The sequence below is a fragment of the Phlebotomus papatasi genome, chromosome 1 (assembly GCF_024763615.1).
Source record: "Phlebotomus papatasi isolate M1 chromosome 1, Ppap_2.1, whole genome shotgun sequence".
NCBI lineage: Eukaryota > Metazoa > Arthropoda > Insecta > Diptera > Psychodidae > Phlebotomus > Phlebotomus papatasi.
In genome coordinates, this window is record NC_077222.1 from 8,769,303 (window position 1) to 8,793,400 (window position 24,098).

Genomic DNA, 24,098 nt, shown 5'->3' on the forward strand with positions numbered 1-24,098 from the left:
TAAAATTCTTTTACAAGTAGAATTTTTTTAAATAAAGAATAAAGCATCTTGTTTAGACAATTGCTCACGGAAGCAACAGAACGTTCAAGGTGATTAATAAATGAGAAGATTGATTTAATTTCAAATGTTACTAGCATACATCTTAAATTAAGAGACTATGCATTCAATTTACCTGGATCTCTGCATTCTTTTATTGATTCAATTTTGGCCTCTATTCTACCCATTCTACCAATAAAGATTAAAATCAAGAAATAAAAACTTTGCATTTATGCAAATTAATATGTCACATTTGAGCTGATTCGAAAGATGATTTCATACCTTTAATTTAAATATTTAAAATTGCGAAAGTAGAGCAAGAATTTTTTATTATGTCTTAGCATTTTTATCTTTATTGGTCGAATAGAAAACTTAATCTTTTAATTAGAATTGCGAGGTTCCATTGGATTTTGAGAAAATGTTAACAACTTCTTTTAATTTATCTTTCTTATTTATTCAATAAATTTATTTACAAATTTGAAATTGTAGAAAATTGAGGTATTTCACATGTTTTCATTCAACATTAAATAAATTATATTAAGGTTGTCTTATGTACAAGGGATGGTCGTCAGCAGGCGTCAGCTCTTGGAGATTGCCTTTACTTTCGTGGAGTAATTCGAACGCGCAGGCCATCCTTGGGTCGTAGGATCAATTCTCCCATGAGTGTCAGATCTTCCCTCCGGTCTACAGCTTCAATCTTGTATTTCCTGAGTACAGCAGAAATCACAGACTTCTCCTCCAGAATCGCAAACTTCTGCCCAATGCAGTTCCTCGGGCCAGCACTGAAAGGGATGTAGGCATAGGGATGCCGTCCTTGGCAGTTCTGGGGCAGAAATCTGTCTGGATTGAATTGTTCGGGTTTGTAGTAAATCTCTGGGTTTCTGTGGAGCATGTACGTGACGATCATGGCGGTGGTTCCAGCAGGAATGGTGTATGAGTCAATGTGGACATCCTCCTTGATCTGTCGAGCAATTAGAGGAACACTGGGATAGAGTCGGAGTGCTTCTTTGATGCAACACTCCAGGTACTTCATGTCTAGCAACTCCTTCATCGTTGGTGACCGTTCACGGTCTCCTCCCATCACTAAGTCAATTTCCTCAATAACCCGCTCTTGAATTTCCGGGTCAGAGCCGATGAGGAATAGCGTCCAACTGATTGCAGCTAATGCCAATGATAAATTTTCATCAATTAGTTTCATGATCATTGATCACAGAGAATTACTGAATAATTACCTGACGTGGTATCATGTCCTTCAAACTGTAAAGAAGAGTCAGGTGAAAAAAGTTTCGCTATTTTAGAATAATATGCCAAAAAATTCTTCAACTAAAGGCTAATCACAAGTCAATTGAAGATATGCCAAATTATGGCAATGACTTATTAAAAGACCATTACGCTCATTTTCAATTCTAAAGGTAATATGCAATCAATGCCTCGAGAGTAGCCTCTAGAAATTCCCTGATTTCTCCTCACCATAAAAGTATCCACTTCCTCTCGAATGTCATCATTGGAGAGAACTTGTCCATCTTGGGAAGCTTCAATGAGAAGATCCAGGAAAGCCAGTCTCTTCTTCTTGCCCACCACATCTTCCTCAGATTCCGATTTCATGCTCCTGGAAGCTATGAACTGCATCCTCTCCTCCTCCGAATCCGAGGTATCTCTCTCCACAAAGGTCCCATCAGAAATGTTGTTGTTGTTGGTTAATTTGTGAAGCTTCTTCAATTCCTCCTTCTTTATCATCTCCTTGCGCTCCCTGATAACGCGATAGGAAAAATCATGGAGGACCTTGAGGCAGCGCTGATGGTCTGCAAAATGTTTAGTTCGGCGGAAAATGATGTCAGGCTGTAGCCATATCTTTGCCTGACGGTTCAAGACAATAGCACCAATCCTGAAATGGGCGGAAATGTGATTGACATATCACTAAAAATCATACAAGGGCAGGAGAGTCATTTCCCAGGATGTGATGGTCGCGAGAGTGAAATGGGTGAAATGTATTGCTGACAAGGTTTCCCGCCTTTTCTCAAATCGGATGATATTGCAATGTGCCACTGCTATTGAAATCGTTTGAACTTATTTCATGCAAATAAATTCAGTTGAAAAGAGGGGAAACTGGGCTAGAATAACCCTTTAAGGACGAGAAGGTCAAAAAATGAGAGTCTGAAAAAATCAGTTTTTCGGACTTTTTAGACCAAAATATAGCTTGAGAAGGCCGTAAGAAAAATTCCATTTTTGAGTCACCGGTGACCCAATCGTCCTTCGTAGAACCCTAACTAAAAGTCTCATGGAAGGACCAAGTTGCAGCCGCTGCCATTTATCGGATTTTATAAAATATTTTGATATTTTTACTTATATTTTAATATTCGAAGCTTTAGTCAGTTCTTTTCTGGTGTCTGAATCAGAAATTTCATCTCCTTGGTCACTGTATCTAAAGATTTCTAACCATTCGATGTTTTTATCTTTATCAGAATCATAGAGTTGGGGAAAGTGGTCCAAAAAATTCTACTTTATGAACAATAGTTAATACTATAACTATTTTCTATTAACTTCGCTTAACAAAATGGATTTTGAGCTTTGGGTAATAAGAGAAAAATTGAATAATTCCCATAATTACTCATATTTCCCAATTCAGTATTTCCCATAATTCTTCTCAATAATTTGCAAAAACACTTTCAATTTGTTCATTTAAGGCTTTTTATACACTAACAATCCAGAAAATTACATCTGCAGAACGTAAAACTCCCATATAAAATGCATATAGCAGCAACTGGCACTTGGTCCTTCCGAGTGCAGTTTTTTGTTTTTGCAATATATTTACATTAATATTTAATTTTTATAAAAAATTTTATAACAAAAAAATAGCCAGATAAATTCTGCACGCATTCAGTCGGGCCTCCAGGCGATACGATATATTCTTCAATATAAAAAATAAAATTGAAAACTAAATTGGCAGCGGCTGCCACTAGGGTCCTTCCAAGTGTTAAAGAGTTAATCGGTATATCAAGTTCTTCTTCTGAATGGGAAAAATGCTTAGATTTTAGTAACAGAAACTGAATAAGTGAATTTAAGAATAAGGAAAAGTTACCAACTATCGGCAATGCTCGCAAAATTGCAAATAAAGTGAACTTTACAAATTAGTAATGTGATCTGTAATTAAATAATGTTCGGCACACCTTCTAGATCAGAAAAATTTTATAAAATCAAAATTCATATCCCTTTCTTTCTCAAACATTTTGTCTATCTTAGTCTTTAGCACTTCAAATTAGATTAAACTAAACCGAATATAGCGTTACGTTCAAAAGAAGAAGAAGAGTATGAAAAAGTGGACTTTAGTTTATACAAAAGAATTGGGAAAGAAAGGGACGATAATTTTGATTTCTTTAAATTTTCCTGATCTAAAAGTTGAGCTGGAGCTATAAAGTAACAATTTAATATAAGAATTAAAAAGAACTTTACACTTTACTTAATTAAGTTTTTTTGTCTGACATAATTATTAATTTTACTGTCGAATTAAAAGAGATAGAGCAGTTATATAATCGACTTATTTTTCAACATGTTACCGTCCTGGAGCTTAAACGTTAAGAGATATCAAGTTCCGGTTTTCGGTGACCCCCAATAAAAAACGATATCTCCAGACGTTTTTTATATTTTCCCCCACCCCCCCAACCTACGATTTCTTTTACTTTTAGATACTTATGTTTTACAGGTGGTCCAGGCGAACATTTCGTCCAAACATACCAGTGATCTAAAAAAAAATTGCCATCTTGAATTTTTGAAGGAAAAGTTTTTACTACTTTAGAGGGTCTATTTTTTAACCGATTTGGTTAAATTTAGATTTTTTGAAAAGGTCTTCAAATATCCAACCCGATTTCATCAGTTGCAATCAGTTAAGTACTCATAAATTACCAATCCTTTTCAAATATTCCTTTTTTTTGTCCGTAAACTTGTTACCCATCTAGAGGCCAAACGGTTATTTATCGTATCGGGATATATTGTTGAAATATAATTCATGTTATATTGTTGTTGATCCCGTGTTGGAAGAATCTTCTAAGTCCGTTTATAAACCGCCAAAGAACGCCTTCCCCGCAGTGTGGATGCTTCGTTCATGATCCCGGAGTTTTTTGGGCAGAGGCAATGCATATTTATTACGTTATATCGCAGTGAAAATGTATTCTTCTAAACATTTAGTTGTTTGCATCAGGCGGGACTCGAACTCACAATTGTGAAAGTCAAGGCCCAGATCTCATCCGCCCAAGACCAAAGGTCTTGCATATTGCGCCACTGAGATCTCAAACGGTAAAACGGGTAAAACATACGAACATCCGTTTTTTGGAGGACACCCTCGAAGTTACTAACTTTCAAAAGAGAGTAGGCCTTCCAGAGATAGAATAAATATATACACAGAAAATAAATATTTTGTAAAATTGTTATTCAATGTATGTGAATTCCTAGTGGAAACTTACGAATTGCTCGTGAATCGTATAATCTATAAACAAGTTCGTATAAATTTGTACTTTTTTCACAAACATTGTTCGTGACATGATCACTAGACGAGTATTTTTTCTTTTACAAACATATGTTTTTAAATGTTGTAAACAAACAGAAAAATGTCCATAAAATTTTGTCATTTGTTTGTAAAGTTTTGTCAGACCAATAAAAAATGTACGAACAGATGTTTGTGAAGAATAAAGAAATGCTCGACAATTAATTATGTTACGGACAATGTTTGTAGGAAAGTACAAACTTTTATAAACTTTTCGTAAACAAAAAATTAGAGGAAAGCGCGCTAACTTCGGACGACTTAAGCTTCAAATTCATTTTTGTTCTGCATGTCTTTGTTTGTGGTTTCTCTGGTTTGGCTAAAAGACACAAGTACAGTTCCCCAGATCCTATGCCCTGTAAACTAAGAAGGCCTATGACGAAGAAAGAAGAGAATAGATTTGGCCACTAAGGAAGGCTGGGAGTCTGAGCCGAAAGTTTTGGGAAAAATAATTTTTTTTTAGCTGCTTTATCTCCCGACGCTTACTGGAATTGATAATACTTGAATCAACCGTCGGAAAACACCAATAAAATAATCATAGCTTTTGATCTCTTAGCACGAAACACGCTAATATCTAGGCAAGAAAGAACGGACAAAGACAAAAATGTCAGCTTTTTAGACTTAAAATTCATACTCCTGGCAGGGTGTTCTATTTAGTTAATTCCATATGGCATTCTCTCCCGAAGTATACGCTTAAGTGCAGATCTCTTTGAAAAAATCGAATTGAGGGAATTTGCAAAGTGAAACCCTTTCGGTTGAATCTCAACGTACATAAGCTGGTAAAGCCTTTCTGCTAAATTTTAGTCTCATTCGACAATTTTGTGTGCTATATACGTACATAAGTACACCAACGAAATATAATGTTATGTGGATGGGTGAGTTAATTTTCCACAGCAATGAATTTTTGATATAAACTCGTCAGATGTATGACATCCACTTTTCTGTGACTCCTTTTGCTTCTTGATGGGAAAAAAGGCATCAATTGCGCGAGGGTGATAAAGTGCAAGAGTTTTTGATTGAGTGATTGGGAACTCGTGGGGACCTAATGTTCCGGTAAATTGTCTTGATGTACAAGAAGGTCACCGGAGGGGCCAACCTCATCGAAAACTTTTAATGGGAAAAATGGTATAATTTTGCATGGAAAAGGTTGCCCAACAGAGAGATACTTAAAGTGGCAGCAACACCAAAATAAGACATCCCATAAATATGCCAAGTATATGCATTAGTAAGAAAGTCAAGTGGACAAAAAGACTTTTTTTTCACACAAGACTAATTTTTCACTGATTTGACGAGTTGGATTATTCAATCAAAGCCCGATTATATTTGATTTGTGGATGAAGAAAACAATTAGGTGTTATTGATGTTGTGGAGGAGATGCTTCAACGATCTTACCTCCATATAAGAAGTTTCTTAAAAAAAAGGTAAAAGATCAAAGCATCGTGTAATAATGAGCTACTAACAGTAATTTGAAATGATGCTACAACTACATGGGATGATAGTCATGAACTTATCAACAGTAGAAAGTTCTTGGGCACTATTGACTTACTCATAAACTGCCTTAACATATTCTGAGTCACTGTTGCTTTGAGCATTGACTTGTCTACCCATCGCTGTCTCTAGAACCGGAATTGAAGAAAAGAAATAAGTAATTTGTTATAAGGTTGTCTTCAAGAAAAAGCACTATTTCTTATGCTTTTCTATTGTTAACCCCTCCCGTTATCAAAAGGTCACTTCCCATCATACAAAAATGCCTCAGCTTATGCGAATGACCTAAACACGACTTTTTGTATTTTGTAAATCACCAAAAAGAAATACATATTATTTTTTTTCAAAATAAATTTCCAACAGCAACATCTCAATGTTTTTATTCAAATCTCATTGATTTTTCACGCCAAAGATTGGTAAGAGAAGCATCAAACAAAAACAACATAAGCTTGATGTTATTGACCTTCCATCAATACGTAAAAATTTTCAATTAAAGACGTTAATCAAATTTGCATTTATCTCTTTCTGTATTAACACTTTTGGCAGTGTAAAAGAAATCTAAAAAAAGGAAGGAAAAACTCACCACAAACAATATCCAGAGTACATAAAGTCACGTAAGGGAAGATATTAAAAGACTCTTTCTCAACTTCGACAGCCAATTTCGATGCTAAAATGGAGCTTTGCTCCGAGAAAACATCGATAAAGTCTTCAAGAATTTTGAAGTGAAAAGCCGGTGTCAAAATCTGCATGAAGAACAGACACTGAAATATGTTACGCCAGAGGAATGGGAAAGAAATTACCTTTCTCCGTGAATGCCACTTAACACCGGAACTGGTTAGAAGACCTGTCCCAAGCCACGGATGTAGGTAGTTGTAGTCAGAGCTCTTGTCAATGTGCTTCGGACTTCCTAAGATAGGCTGCAATAAAAATACTTCTTTTAGTTTTGTTTTTTTTTGTAATAAGAAAAATATATTTTGATTCAAATAGAAATATTTGTGAATAAACCATTCTTTTGTAAAAGGAACATAAAACGAGAAATAGTAAAAGATTAAACTTTGTCAGAAAACTCAATTTTTGCACAATTCGACAGAAACAAAGGCGTCCAATTTACATACAATCAGAGTGAAGTATTTGGTAAAATTGTTCGTAAATGCTTGTAAATTCTCACTGAAGACTTAAGAAATGTTCGTAAATTGCATAACCCAATAAAAAGTTCGTAAAAGTTTGTTACTTTTTATAAACTTTGTACGTGACATGATCACGTGGCGACATTTTTTTTTACTTTGACAAATTTATTTGTAAATATACTTTAACCTATACAGAAAAAAATATTTTGTAAAAATGTTCGTAAATGTTTGTGAATTCCTATGGAGGAGTTACGAAATTCTCGTGAATCATATAACCCACAAATATGTTCGTAAAACTTTGTACTTTTTCACATACATTGTTCGTAACGACGAGCATTTTTTGTACTTTTACAAACATTTGTTCGTAAATGTATGTAAACACAAATAAAAATGTTTGTAAAATTTTGTCATTTGCTCGTAAATGTTTGTTTTCCTGTCGAAGATTTTATGAACATTTACGAACAAATGACGAATTTTACGAAAAATTTTTGTGTGTTTACGAACATTTACGAACAAATGTTTGTAAAAGTACAAAAAATGTTCGTCAAATAATCATTTTACGAACAATGTTTGTAAAAAAAGTAAAAACTTTTACGAACTTGTTTGTGGGTTATACGATTCACGAGCATTTCGTAACTCTCCCATAGGAATTCACAAACATTTACGAACATTTTTACAAAATATTTTTTCTGTGTACAAAAAAGTGTTCGTAAAATTTTGTCATTCGTTTGTACGAATAAATATTTGTAAAAGTACAAAAAATGCACGTCATAAGATTATATTACGAACAATGTTTGTTAAAAAAGTACAAACTTTTACGAAGTTTTTATTAAGTATTATAATTTACGAAGATTTAGTAGGTCCTCGGTAGGAATTGACAAACATTTACAAACAGCTCTACGAAATATTTTTTTTTGAGTTATTAACATCTAATGTGGTTGCAAGTAAATTGAAAAACATTTAAATTTTTAGAATCTAAAGTTTAGTTACATTTATAAACAAATAAATTAAAAATTTGATCATCTTACTATTTTTTACGATGAAAACAATAATAGAAATTATCATTCAATGTTTGAAAGCCAAACATTATTGAAACTTATAAATTAATATACAGTTTTTTGAAAAAGAAATAAAATAAATAAATAAACAGAAATGCCTTGAAACCATTAAAACTGCAATTTTTCCAGTAGATTTTAGAGGTATTTGCAAGGATATTTTTATTACTAGTTTACTTTAAAAAAAATCTAAATAAAAAAAAACTAATAAATAGCTCTATTTTTGGATTTTTGGAAATTTTGGACCGTTATGGAAATTTTCTTTAAAATCCGGTTTACCTAATTAGCTATGTAACATCAACCTACATTATTCTAAATTTTAAGATAAATAAGAAAATGAGAAATATTGTAATGATATTTAAATTTTTTCCATTTTTTAAAATTTCAAATTCTATTATAATGAAAACTAAAATCTCGTTATGAAGATATTTTTCCTAATTAGTCTACTCAGAATCATTTCAGTTCTAGGATATTTTCCTAATAGCTTTAAAATATGAAACTGAAATGATTGAAAAAGCTTAGTTTAATTTGGAGGCACATTAAAAAAACAAATATCAATATGGTAATTTTTTAATAATTAATTTTATTCAAAACTCAATATTTCTAGAGTAATATAGACTACAGACTTAAGGCTTAGTCATATGACTTAACTTCTCTAATAACTTATCAGTCAAGATTTATTGAAAAAATTTGACTCAGGGTTGGATTAATAAAGACAAATGATACATTTTTTTGTATACAAAAACAAGTGATACAAATATATTCAAAATCTTAAAATATTATCTGCCATTTAGGATTATGAAACCTCCAGGAACTGGGCTAAGCCTATAGTCTGAAGACCGCTTAATGGTATCATTTCTCGTATTATTTGATAAACTAAATTAGCTCTGTGGGAATAGACTTATTTGGTCCAGCCACTGATGAAGGCTTGGAGACCGAGCCGAAAGCTCTGAGATAGTTGATGTGTTTCCTTGTTGATTTAATTAGATCTTCAAAATAAACTTAAAATGATCAAAAAGCCTTCGTTCGATTTTTAGATAAACTTTTAAAATAACGTATTTTTACTCATTTTTCAAAATATCTTAATGAATGAAAACTTCCGAAAATTCGATCAGTAATTTTCGACGTCAGAATACACCACACTTATACGCTCTGAATATCAGATCGATCGGAGAACATCCGTGTTGTTTGTAATATAAAAATACAATGTTAATTGAATTGAATAATCTTTATGTTTTAAAAATAATTTATAAAAAATATAACAACATTAGTACTATCAAAAAAGCCAAATTAATAAAAATCGGTCATAAACTTGCGGAAAGCTTCTATAAGAAAGCTTAAAGATAAATTTTAGATGAGAAACTTTTTTCAATAAAAACAAATTTTAAAATTGTTGCAAGCAAAAATATTCTATCGTAATTTACTTTAAAAACAGTTGGAACACCGGTGGTGTCCCAAAACAAAAATTTCACAAGGCCATATTTTTCTCCAAAAATTCGAAAAAAAATTTTGAACCTCTGGCAAAAACATGTTTCTGAATATTTAGAAGACAAAATGACTTTCTACATTCAAAAAATTGTTTTAGTCAAAAAAATGGAGACCGGTATCCTACTCGTATAAACTATTATAATAAAAATTTGTGTTTTACGATTCTAAAACGTTTTTTGGAATAAATTTTTAGATTTATCCTAAATTTAAATAAACTTGTGAAGTACTCCTTAAAAACGAACTTCAATATTGTTGAAAGCAAAAATATTTTAGTACAATCCACTATTTCTTACTTCCAAAAATATTAAAATGTAGTTTTTATTTATTTAATCTTTTAATCCCCCTTTAGGGATAGTTGGAACACCAGCGTCTAAAAAAAATGTCCTATGGCCTTCTAAAAATATGTTTTCTTCTAAAAAGTTGGGAAAAGTAATTTTTTTTGACCCCAAATTTTTGAACCTCTAGAACAAAAATCTTTTTTCTGGATATTTAGGGGAAACCGCGGTACCTTCGGATGATTTATGCTTCGCACAAATCATGTTTTTCAATGTGTTATCAATTAATTTGGCCCACTATAATATTATATTTTAATAGCTAGTCCAATGCCTCAAATTTTCAGAAAAGAGCAATGGGTGAAATCTATAAGAAACATATAGAAAAAAAGAATTGTCCGTAGCTTGAGTCGTCTAAAGGTAGCGTGCTTTCCCCTACAGGACAAAATTACTTTCCATAGTCAAAAAATAATTTAGACTAAAATTGGATACCGGTATCCAATTCGTTCTCCAATTATCAAAAGTTTAAAATAAAAATTTATATTTTAGGATTTTAAAACGTTTTTTTTTTAAATATATATTTAAGTTTATCCTAAATTTAAATAGAGGAAAGAGCGCTACCTTCGGACGATTTATCCTTCGCACAAATATTTTTTTTCAATGTTATAAATGAATTTGGTCCATTATAATATAATGTTATAATATTATAATATTAGGCTATGGGTGAAGTCCATAAGGAACATAGAGAAAAAAATGAATTGTCCGAAGCTTGAATCGTCCGAAGTTAGCGCGCTTTCGCCCTATAGGGAAAAGTGGTCTGCCTTAGAACACTTATTTTTTTCTTTTATTTCTCAAAGCAAAGATTCTGTTTTCTTAATTGAAGTTAATAGAAAATAGTTAATTGCATTGACTATAGTTTAGTTTAGAGGATAGGGTTTTTTATTTGGAAAACAAGAGAAAAATTAAAATATTCAAAGGCAGGCCACATTCCCCTATTTAAGTTTATCTAAAATTTAAATATACTTGTAAAGTATTCATTAATCTCATTTCAATTTTGTTTCCAGTAAAGACATGTTAATTTTTTGCATTAAATTGTCTTTAGTAGAGCATTACGAATTGTATTCAGTTCACTGGTTTTAAAAATTCAATAAAAATTAATTGTTATTATTCATAAATATATGATAAAGTAAGGTGGAGTTACGACTTATGAACGTTATACACTTAAGGATACACTAGTAAAAATAAAAGGATCAAATTGATTCTTTTGCAATGTTCTAATATGATAAATGTGCATTCAGAGTTCGAAATTTGATCCACCCTTTTCAAAAGTATCAAATTTGGATAAATTTGATCCTTTATTTTTACCAGTGTAGCTCGCATAAATTTTCAGTCTTCACTTAAAACATTTGTTTTTTAATTCGAAAATTTGAAAATTACTGTGAGCTGACCATAAGGTATGACTCCACCGTATAAAGCCGTAGGGGAAGTACTGTCCCTTCGAACGGTCATGCCTTCGAATAATGCGAATTTTCTTTTAGTTTTCCTAAGAGACTTCCAAATTTCTATTAAACATTAGTTGGCTTATCATCAGTTATTGATAATTCCGTGATAATTTTATGTAAATCTCTTATGAAAAACAAAAGAAATTCACATTATTCGAAGGCAAGAACGTTCGAAGGGAGAGTACTTTCCCCTAATAACAATCCAAAAGAACAACTTACCTCAACTACAGATGGTTTCGATATAAAGACGTAGGGTTGCGTTCCAATCCATGCTCTGCAGAAGCCCTGTCTTCGGCCCCAAAGTGTTCTCATGCCAAGGATTCTCGTGAAGAGTTCTGCAATAATATGTAGGTCACAACTTGCAATACATTTTAAAATCAGACACGTTAAAATTAGTTTAATTAAGAAGCCAATTTCGACATTCTTCACCTTTATGAGAAGAATCAACCATTAATAATTAGCCTTCAACCGTTTCAAAGACAAAAAAATAATGACAATTAATTAAAAAAATATATATGTGAATAAATTTGTAGAGGAAAAATGCATTTGAATGGAAATGTAGCACAAGAAATGGAAGCCTTTGTGGTTGTCCTCAATTCTAACCGCTCACCATAAATTCATCATTCATAATCAATCACAATAATGAAATTATTTTGATTGTAAATGTCTCATTCATTTCACAGTTTTCTCTATGAAAATTTCTCAGTTAATATAATTGTGGCCCAGGAACAGAAAAGATAAGATTTCCTTTTATCTTTTTGCGCAAAAATAATTTTTGTTCATTACGCCATCGCGGATCTTGGTTAGAGAATCATTTACTAAAGGCATTAAAAAGTTTAGTGGTGCTCTTTAAATTTTATCATCCATCTGCTAATTCAATTACTTTTTCGGGCTTTTTTTTTCTAAAGAATATATAATTTTGAAATTTTTTTTAAAGAGCTTAATGAGTCTATGATAACTGAGGAGAAGAAGGTCATTCGTTGTCGAAGTCTTTTCGGTTTAAAACGTTTGACGACTTACATTAGAAAAATGCTAATTGTTGGTAGAATTAATTGAATTAGAGTCAATTTTTTTTATTTTATCCAAAATTATAAATATTAATTTGAAAATTTTTGAAGGTCTCTCCTCTAACACCGAGTCACGATCAAATCGACTTTAAAAATCCAATGCCATTATCCTAATGAATAATGCATCGACCGGACTAACTCCATCAGATGCAGACTATTTCAATGTCATTCAGCTGTGAAAGTATTTTATATCTTTCATCGTATTTCCCATAAAATTGGATTAAATTCTTCGGCAAAGACCAAAATATCGGATATTTCCTTGACTATCTCCAAAAAATGTGTGCCACATCTAAACAAATCATATTTTCTAAAAATAAGACAAGAAGTACAAGAGATGCCAATAAAAAAATAGTGAAAAATGTTGGATTGTCGCAATATGTGTTGAATATGATGTATTTAGATTAGATAAAAGACGTGCCCATTTTTTCCCAGGAGAAGAAAACAATAAATAAAAATCCTATCAGACATCTCGCCAAAGAAAACGTGACTCAATCAAATTGATATCGATATATAACACTCACATGTACAAAAATACTTGGAGTGGATTATTTCTGGCAAAAAGAGGTGTTTATTGGGACATCGTATAACTGTCAAAACCGCAATATAAACATTTTGGATAATTAATCGAATTTGCTACATCAAAGGACCACCCGCCCCTCCAAAAAAAAAAATCGATCGGAGGGAATTGATGGGCGGGATGGTGCCATATGAAGGAAAAACTCTGGATGGGTAAAGTACAACAATAAAAGAGAGAAAAAAAATACCAAAGCGATGATCTACAAATTACATTTGGCCGTTTTCTCCAGTGATTAATCATGTCGCAGATATCATCGTAAGAACGATTTATTTATTGCCTCCCGTATCGATCAATTCCCTAATATTGCATATTTGACGGAAAATGTAAAAAGAACTTTTTGATCGGTAGCTCGTTGATGACGTGATGGTGTTGTAAAGAGCCACAGACATATTGGCAAATATTTAGATGCCGGTTCCTTTATAATCAGACCACTATTACACGTTGATTTTCATCACAGAAGCCGCCTTTTGGCCCAAGAAGCAATCAAGAATCCTTTTTAAAAGCAAACGATAAAGAAATTGCCCATCATGACCAGTGGACGATACAATACATTAATTTATGTAGATTCAAAAGCTTGTAAATAATCAAAATCAGTCACCGGCATAAATAATGAGTACCCGTCGCTTCTGTAAACAAGTGTCGTATAAGTATTTTGGGTTTGTCAGAATTTAACAAATCTTAAGCGTTGATATTTTGAAAAAATCGATAAAATGGAATGAAATCGAAATTTACATGCCTTTGTCCCTGTTTTTCTCACACTCAAAATTGGATTGAATTATATTATATTTGTTGTGACGTTCAAAAGAAGAAGAAGAAGAGTCTGAAAATGGGATAGACATGAAAATATGTTTGAGAAAGAAATAGAATGTGCATTTTAATTTCATGAAATTTTCTGGACCTGACAATAATAACGAAAGCATAGGGGTTGCGAATCAATTCCGTTTGAATTAATTTCTTATAGCTTCAACACACCTTTTAGATCAGGAAAATTTCATGAAGTCGAAAGTCGGATCTCTTTCTTTCTCATACGTTTTTTATATCCCTATCTCATTCTCTCGCACTCTTCTTCTTCTCATAAACATCACTCCAAATTCAATTTAGCTCAATCGATTTTTTTATGCGAAAGAATGAATTAGTCATAAGCAAGACATGTGAGAAAAAAAACAGAATTTCGACTCCATTAAGTTTTTCTGATCTGAAAGGTGTGGCAGAGCTATTACCCCAAACATTTATATTTAGATTTATTCATGTTTGATACCAGCCCACACTCCCTTACAAATGACACCCAGTGAATACAAAAAGTTATTATTGAAAATGTAAAATATTTTTCATTCTAAGACGAATTATAGTAATTGTTCCAAACACAGAATCAAGAAATTACACGTTTGGCATGCAAATTTACTGAGCAAATGGCAAATTCTTATTCCTATTATCAAGATGACTCGTTTCTGGAGGAAAATAATGGTCAAAAAATTTATTCAGTACTGAATTTTTAAAACAATAAAAACAATAAAAAGTCTTGTGTATGACAATTGTTTAAATTTAAATCCTTGAGCGTTTTTGTCCGTAGGAAGAAAACGTCGAAATATGAAACATTGCACCGCTGCATTTGACGAGCTTCTCTGCCGTATCAATACGAAATCAACGTACGTACACTCGATGAGGAAGCTAGTTGCTTTCTAGAATCCACTACCATCGCATATATCCATTTCTCATTTAATTATTCCCATTTATAAGATTCAATAATTAAGTATATTTTCAAAGATTTTTGCCGTCGGACTATTGATAAATGAACCGCCCGATATACTAAAAAAATTAACGGAATGGCTTTAATATTTTTGAAATATATTTACTATTTATGGGATTTCGACACAGGATCTCCGTCACATAACACCCCAGCCAGAGTCCAAGCAACGGTAGAGTTCCCTGTTCGACATGCCGCGACGGTGGCGGCCTCCTAAATGTTCAGAAAGTGATGGCCATCAAAGAGAACTATTGCTTCAACCGCGTTCGTTTTCCCCAGCCCGTAAGAATTTATATTGGATCGAACCCTGTTCCGAACGCGTTTGCTGAACGATGTTCAAACAGGGAACTTTCGTTGCTGGGGCCACACTTTTGCACCACAAATTTCAAATTGTAAGATACTTCTATACAAGAAGATTTTCCCTGCAATTGATACTGTTACGAAAATTCGTTAAAAATTTGAGTGGTAAATTCGGGATCAGTAGGGGAACTCTGGAACGATATGACAAGGTTATATGACAAATTTTCGTAGTAAATTCGGGAGCAGACCAGCATTAAAATCAATGGGCATCTAATTACAATAGCAAAGAGTTCTTTGAAGTCTTTTGTAACTGATATGAATAGGATTTTTGATTAGTTTTTCTCAATTTACTAGATAAAAAAAAATTGAATTTGTCATATGACAGTTACAGAATTCCCCTACAGGATTACATTAAAGATTTCACTGAACAGCCATTGTAAGGAACTTTAAAAAGCTTTCAGTAATTAACACGAATCGTATTTAAAAAAATTTAAACAGCTGATGAAAATTTGTCGTATGACATGTTCATACTGTTACAGAATTCCCCTAAAGACTACGCTCAGAAAACTCTTTAGTGGCATCTACGTACTAGAACAATTTATGATCATATTTGACAGTTTTTCTTACACTAGGCAATTTGCTTCAGTATGGACATAAATTTCTTCAGTGTGTACAGTCCATAATCCATTCAGAATGCAGAACCTCCCTATTAAATGCTACTTGGGAACTTGATATATTTTTCATCTGATACGTTGTGATTTTGAGAAAGAACAATATGAAAAGGAATTGATATATAAATAAAAGAAAATAATTTAAATAGTGTTAATTTATCAATAAAATTTTATATACTGCACCGAAGTGCCTAAAATAAATTAATCAAAACCAGAGTTTAAACACGGTTGAGTTCGTTAACACCGAGTTTTTATACAGTATATAAAAACTGGTACATAAAAAAATAACTTTAAGTTTCCGTCACATTTTTCTTTATTATTATTTTTTTATTTTATTTGAGCAACAAACCTAAAGTCGTTGACCATTAAACAACCCCTAATGATTTTGCAATTTGACATGTATCTTTAAATCACAATATGAAATCATTAAAAAAAAGATGCAGTTCTGAAGTGATTTTCGAGATGATTGATGAATTTTTGTGAATCTTCTACAAGAATAGGACTTGCATTATTAATTTTTTATCATGTCCGTTTTTTCAATTAACAAGGAACCGATAAATAATTGAAAATTTTTCATTTAATAATTACTTTGTGAGTTTACATTACATTCCTCACAGATTTAAGAAATAGTAAAGATGACTTCAAACTTCTTAAATTTAATTGTTAAAAAAATCATATAAATTTTATAGCCAGAATAACTTGAAAATCTGAGAAAGTGAATAAAGATGCTGGTGATACAAATGAAAATTGTTATTATTATGTTCTAGCGTTCAAGTTTTGAAAGATATTGCACTAATCTTAAAATCAATTGCTTCTTCTGATTTAAAGAACAAGTAGACTTGATATCAAGAAAACGAATTGATCTCTAATTTAATGGTAAACTAAATGGATCAAAGAACATTTATTTCATTGATTGATATATAAATTGAAAGAATATTATTATATTTACTTCATGCTTCATTTGCTATTACATTGATTAAGAAATGCGAAATAAATTGGAGTGAAAATCAACTATTTCTTAAGCTACAAATGTGCATGTGCTGTAAAACTTTTTATATAGTTGGATTTCAAGTTGTTTCAAGTTGTTCAACCAGATTCAACTGAGTTCAATTCCCCTAAATTAGTTAATTGAACTTGAAAGTTAAAGTGCCAGGTGCCAGGTGTAAGCAAAATAAAGCTTTTGAAAATGATGAGAACTTGAGAAAACATTTTCTTTTATTTTCCAATTTTCTAATTTTTCATTTCAAGAAAATTTTTGATGTATGAATAATGTTCTATGAAAACGAGCAATAAAATTTTGTTGATAAAATAAAATAATTTGCTAGAAACCTGGACGGAAACAACTATAAAAATCTAAGACAAGGAAGAAATTTGAAAAAAAAAAATTATATAGAATTATCTTGAGCTTAATTAGGAATTAAACTTCACGAATCTAGACGTAAAATATATTTAGTACGTGGAATGTAGCGGTAAAGGATCTAGATGAAAGGAATGCACTCAAAGAACCCCTAATCCCTGATTCTAAACTTTCAGCAAATGATAGTTCGGCCTATACTCTGAAGGATCAGCTTGACACTTGAGGCTTTACATTGTCTTTCAGTTTAAACAATAACAAAAAAAATCTGTAAATAAAACTTATGAAAGTTAAATAGAATTTTCTGGGAATAAGATATTTTTTTTTGTTTTGTCTAGAATAAACCAATTCGGTTACAACCAGTTACAATTCTTTATATTCCATTCAATATCTAGAATTTTATTTTATAAAATATGTTAGCTACGTTTAATTGAGGGTAAATAGAAGTAGGGGCGGGTGGGGTAGTTTCAGGCAAGCAAGGCTTTTGAAAATATAAAATTTTGGGAAACGAGATTAATAACTGGAAAATATTCTGTAAGTTTTCAAACATCAGATACCCAAAAAAAACTGATTGAACTTAGGGCAGAATTACATTGACAGTAAAATGCTCACAGTATTTCGTTAATTTACGAATTTCCATTGCAATTGTTACACAAATTCTCGATTACCGTATTACCTAATCTCATACTTGGTGGCACTAGGTGAAAATAATATAAGAAAATTGAAAAAATAAAACGAAAATGTGATAAACGGTGAATAAAAAAACTGTACGATTAATTTATCTTCCAGTTTTTTTGCTCACCGTTTATCGCATTTTCGTTATATTTCTTCAATTTTATTATATTATTTTCATCTAGTGCCTCCGAGTATGAGATAAGGTAATACGGTAATGGAGAATTTGCGTAAGAATTGCAATAAAAATGCGTAAATTAACGAAATACGGTGAGCATTTTACCGTCAATGTGATTCTGTCTTTAGTTGAAAGTCTCTTCAAAAAGACTTCAGATTCGTAAAATTGTCCCACCCTTCCCTAAGTCTTCTCATAATTCTACCTCTGCCTATTTCAAATGATTTAATAAAGAAATTTGAAATGGGTTTCGTATCGCAATATAAATTCTATGAGAACGAGAAAGGAAATAATATAGCGAAGTTAAAGAGTGTTTTTGACTTAAGGGGGTAGACCACCCCCTTAAGACAAAATTTGATTTACTCAGGAAGAAATATTTCGTAAAATTGTTCGTAAATATTTGTAAATACTTACGGAGAACTTGCGAAATGCTCATTAATCGTATAACCAACTAAAAAGTTTGTAAAATTTTGTACATTTTCAAAAAGCATTGTCCGCATTGTTCGTGTTCGTAGCATGATGATAACTTTACGAGCATTTTTCGTTGTTTTACAAATATTTCTTCGTAAATTTTTGTAATCATGCAGAAAAATGTTAGTCAAATTTTGTCATTTGTTTGCAAAGTTTTGGAAGACAAACAAAATGTAAGAACATAAATGTTTCTGATAGAACAAAATATGTTCGCCAAATGCTCATGTTACGAACTATCTTTGTGAAAAAAGTGCAACTTTTACCAACTTTTTACTATGATAAAGTGCCTTCGCTCGATCGGTTTCTCGACTCGACCGGTAGAATTATTTATTTAATTTCTTTGTATTTGATATTACTTCCTGTAATATTTAGCGTATGATCTAACATGAATAGGTCAATTACTCCATAAATAATACGAATCAGTGACAATTTCATAGAAATTGACCATCGAACACTCAAAAATTAACCCACCGGTCGAGTGAGGACACTTTACCTTAACAATTTTCGGGAATTTCGTAAGTCTCAGGCGGAAATTGACAAACGTTTACGAATAATTACACGAAATGTTTTTCTCTGTGTAGTATTTTTTACAATGTTATTTATTTAATATTTCTGTGTAAATTACATTTCAATTCTTATTTTTACATTTTCCAGTCTAAACTGTTCTCAATCTGATTAACATTTTCATTCTTAATTGCTTGTATACATATGTATTGTGGATATTTATTTTCTGTGTAATATTAAAATTGTTTTTATTAAAGGAGAATGGTCAAATCCGGTCCTGGAATCGCCACGAACGGGTCCTATGTCAGGGGATATAGACATTGGTATAGGTAACAACAGTTGTTCTGGGATACCTATGCACAATTAAAACTATGAATAACTATGCATAGATTAAGAGTATTCCCTAAGCTTTGTTCTCATATCGAATTTCAGCTTTATACCTCCTCTCAGAAAGAAGTCATAAGGTAAAATGCTCTCATTATGTATGGGGACTACCACAACGGATTGTGGTGGGAGAGGGTGGTGTCCATAAATAGAAAGCTTAAGTCATACATTGATCCTATGCTGAATTTTCTCAAGATCGCTTTAACAGTTCTTACGTAATTCATTGTCAAAACAGCGATTTATCGGATGGATAAAGGACTTTTTATAAGGACTTCCAGAGTTTATCCTCCTGGGTCCAGGAATTTTTTTAATTTTATATCAATACCTAAAAAAATATGCCTACTCTCGTTTGTGGCGATTCCGGGACTAGTTAGTTTTAGTTTAGACAGACCAGATAGTTTTGACCATTCTCCTTTACTGTTTATGTTTCCTAAATAGGATTTGGAAAACATATGAAGTGTTCGAAGCCTGAACGTGTGCGAAGCTTCAAAGCCTTCCCCTGCTGCCGGTTTCGGCAGTAAAACTACTACTAAACTCGGTCCGTTGTTCACCTAAAATTTTTCATGCTTTATACACACTTTGGTTTCGATCTCTTATTTTTCCCATATTTCTTTAATTAATCTGGCCTAATTCTCTTCAGGAAATGTGTGACTTAACATAAAATTCATTAAATAAAAATGTGAAAATTAAGTGTTTTAAGCAGAGTGTGTGCAAAGCCTGAAAGATTCCCCTATAATTATTCAAGAATCGGTTTACTTCTGATTAAGTTTAAAGTGTTTTAATTAAAGAGTACCTCTTAATCTTAAAATTTAATAATTATAAACACAAAATATCTGCATAATGTTTACGAAATTGTAAATAAATGATGTAATTAATACACTTTTGAGGTCGATTTCATTAGGTTTGTAGTGATCTTAGTACTTCTGCTTCTATTCTTGCAAAGTGCAAATGTTTAACAGAAATTTAGTATTGGAATAAAAGGTTCAATTTATGTGCAATTTAATTAATTTATTAATCACGCATTCGTACTGCAATGTGAGTAAATTAACGTGATTGATTACGAACTCTTATAACATTGAATTATGTTAATATCAAAGACTGATTATCAACCTCAGTTTTTGGCCTTTTGCATATATCATCGCTGTAACATATCTCACAAAAATTTGAACTTGATTTTAAAATGAATTGAAAAAAAATAGAATTTTAAAAATATTGGTGGCATAATGAAGCATAATACAGCAATATATTATTCATTCGAATGCTTCCACGCACTTTACCATCCATATTTTACATTTTATTCGCTTTATTCATTAAACACGTGGTATTTAATTTGTTTTTATATAAAGGCATAAAGCAAGAGATGATTTAAAATAAAGAACCCATGTCGTGCTATAAAAAAGCCAGATTCTTATCGTTAAATTGAAGGTGTTTTTCGATGGTATGAACTTTAAGATAAAAATTTCACGTAATTTAGAGAATTTCTGATTATTCTTCAGACTTAAATTTTACTTTTAAATTAGTCTCGCCGTCTCGTCCTATTTACATTGTTTATTTACAATGAAAAAAATTTTTTGTTGCTGATATGTATGCAACAAAAGTAAATGTCTTATATTCGTGACAGAGTAATTTATAAATTTGAGTCATCTCATAATTTTTCCAAGTTCATCACAACATTTTGCAATATTTAGTTTGTTTTTGGAAGAAAAATTTTGGAGGAATTTCCGATGCTCGGGAAATGATAAAATTGGTGCTCACTCAACTGAAAATAATTCCCTGAGGTGAAATAGGGTTTATTGTATACATAGGTCATCCACTTTACCACAAATTTCGACCTATTTTATAACATTCACCAAGGTTGTCTTCTCGCCAAATAAATCAGGCCAAAGCCCAAAATGTTGAGATACCGTCTTTAAAATTTCATTTGGGGTGTTCAAAGTTGGGAAATTTCTTTTAAAACCAACACGTGCTAACAAAGTATCTTCCAAAAATGCGCAATCAACCAGCCAATTTTCTTTAATTTTCAATAGAACTTTGGAGCAAAAAAAGATACCTATTGCAATTCCAATTTTAATTGTGTTGCAATCATCATTGGATTAATGCGGGAATAAATATGTTTATGCTAATTGTGTTGAGTTGTATTGAAAATTATATATTTCAAACTCTGTGCGTATTGGGAAAAAAATATTTAATTTATTTGTTAGAGGTCCATGTACAATAGAAAAGGAAAGTACACCAATCTTCGTGAAGTGGGCCACCCATTCATACGAAAAATTCAAAGAATAACGACTCATATTGTCTGACTATTTTGGAGATGAGATAGCAATTGGAAAAATGCCTAAAGCTGAGTTTTTTCCAAAAGACAGATAGGTTAGGAAAGATACTTACCGTCATGATCAACATTGATTTCGATGGTATTGCCTAAAATCGGAATTCCAGGGGGTCCAGGGATCTTATCAATCAGCTTCACAAATCGAGCCCTTCTTTTGTTATACAGAAGAATCAACGTGATCAAAAGAACATAGACAAGAAGAGTAATAGGAGACATATACGAAAGATACTGATACATCCTAGACAATATAACACTCTTTCCCAATATTAAATTCATCTTGACTTCTATAGCACTTTTCCCACAGTAAAATTGATAAAATGTTTATGAAAACCACTTAAACTAAATCCATATGAACTTTTTTTTTGTGTGCAATCTATGAAAACTTGTTCAATTTCACTGTCATTGCACTTGATGAGAATTTTTTATATTAATAAAAATAGCACTTTAATTGGTTCAATGTTCACCCCTCATTCACTGATAAGCCCAATTGATTTATACTCTTATATTTCAATAAATATATTTTTGCAGAGACACAAATGTGTAATAGTTAATTGGACATGGATGAAAGAATTTTGCAAAGTTCGTTATCAAACGATTAAAGTCCACAATTATATCGATTTCACTCCAACACACTATTTTACCACCACAAGAGCTTTTTGATATGTCTCTGTACTTTGAACTCAAATTTTGATAAAAATCACCATTCCACCAGATATTTCCAGGCTATTGTTCACCAAGTGATAGATGGACCATTATCAGAAAAATCAAATTTTCAGAGACTCCACTCTGTGACCATTCAATGCACGCAATTCTGGAGGAATGAACCAGAGATGATCACTGGTCGAGATGAGAAGCTCTTGTCGACTGAACGATCGACCGCAGAGTGATGATAGCCAATGTTCACAGACAATTGACCACCGGTGGAGTGGAGTTTGACGGTGGAAGCCAAAGTCTTTGTAGCTGGTCACGGTAGCACTTCACTGCCTCTATGAGTTTCTGTTTGAATGCATTTTGCCATTTCGCTCCTACTCATTTTCAAAAATTCAAATTGCCTTCTCATATAAATTTGACCTAATCAAGGGGGAAATACCTTGAGGTTCTTATGAAATGTATCAAAGTTTGAATTCAAGAAAAGAAATGGGGAAGATATAATCAAATTAAATATGAATCACTTTAAATTACTTTGTTAGAATATTTTACAAATTTTTATACTTCTTGGGTTCCTTGCGAAATGATTTTGAAATAGAAGAGCAAAATAATGATTCACTACTGGTATTTTTGTGTCGTGATAGTGAAAATCTTGAAAGCGAAAACCCGAAAAGTCAGAATCTCAAAGAAACAGTATCTGAAATTGGCTTAAATCGTTCCAAAATTTTGAAAGGGTCGGAATCTAGAATGGGTCAAATTCCTGAAAGAGTCAAAATCCCGAAAGGGCCAACATCCAGAATAGTTCAAAATTTCGTAATGGTTAAAATCCCGATTGAGTCAAAATCATAAAAATCCAAAACCTAATAAATTTAAAATTTCGAAAAGGTCAATATTCAGAACAGCTCAAAATTTCGAAAGAACTGAACTCCAAAATGGGTCAAAATCTGGAAGTGTCAAAATCCTAAAAGTCTCAAAATCCCGAAATGGGCAACATCCAGAGTAGTTCATAATTTCGAGAGGGTTAAAATCCCAAATGAGCCAAAATCATGAAGAGCCATAATCCTGAAAGGGTCAAATTCAGGAAGAGTAAAATTTTGAATGAGTCAAAACCTTGGTCAAAACCCTTTTAAATCGAACCAAAAATGGCAATAATTTCTTAGGTTTCTCTTTGTCAAGGATATTTCATTTTTTAAGGAATTTACTATTTATGATTTCCGTTCTATTCCTAAATTTCGGATTTTAGATCTTCAGTATTTCGATTCATTTGAGATTTTGGACTTTTAGGATTTTGATCCAGTCAAGATTTTGGCTCATTTGACAATTTGGCTTTCAAGATTTTTACCGAGATCCTTACAACAAATTAAATTTTTATTCTGATTTCTAAAAAAAATTACCCACATTGAGTTAGTCCCCTGTAACTTCATAAAATCGAAATATTTTTATTAAGCCGAAAACCTTCATTTTCTAAAAGAACCTTTGCAGATCAACAAAAGTATATCAATTTGGGTCCCGGTCAAAATCCCGAAAGCCAAAATCCCGAAAGCCAAAATCCCGAACGCCAAAATCCCGAAAGCCAAAATCCCGAATGGGCCAAAATCCCGAAAGCCAAAATCCCGAATTCTTAAAAGTGTCATAGCTACTCTTACGATTTCACTCGCGCTTGCTGGAGGCAAAGGGAAATCTTCTGTGTCTTGGGAAATTAT

At 32.1% G+C, this 24,098-nt stretch overlaps 1 protein-coding gene across 1 annotated transcript; it reads right to left on the reverse strand.

Moving 5' to 3' along the window:
- Positions 1-468: 468 nt before the first annotated feature.
- LOC129798704 (cytochrome P450 4c3) lies at positions 469-22,635 on the reverse strand. Its single transcript, XM_055841990.1, has 8 exons — positions 21,804-22,635; positions 11,719-11,834; positions 6,856-6,972; positions 6,639-6,798; positions 6,117-6,186; positions 1,507-1,921; positions 1,269-1,293; positions 469-1,197 (listed from the first exon to the last, which is right to left on the reverse strand). Exons 1-8 carry the CDS (start codon positions 22,021-22,023, stop codon positions 635-637), a joined length of 1,686 nt encoding a protein of 561 aa, XP_055697965.1. The 5' UTR covers positions 22,024-22,635; the 3' UTR covers positions 469-634.
- Positions 22,636-24,098: the final 1,463 nt, after the last annotated feature.

What these genes read in the sequence shown, in the direction of transcription:
- LOC129798704 (XM_055841990.1), bottom strand. Translation starts at nt 22,023, where the DNA reads ATGAATTTAATATTGGGAAAGAGTGTTATATTGTCTAGGATGTATCAG. An exon ending in CGAAACCATCTGTAGTTGAG is followed by an intron (nt 6,973 to 11,718) that starts GTAAGTTGTTCT and finishes TTTTTATTGCAG; the next exon opens with CCTATCTTAGGAAGTCCGAA. An exon ending in AGGAAGTGGATACTTTTATG is followed by an intron (nt 1,294 to 1,506) that starts GTGAGGAGAAAT and finishes TCTTCTTTACAG; the next exon opens with TTTGAAGGACATGATACCAC.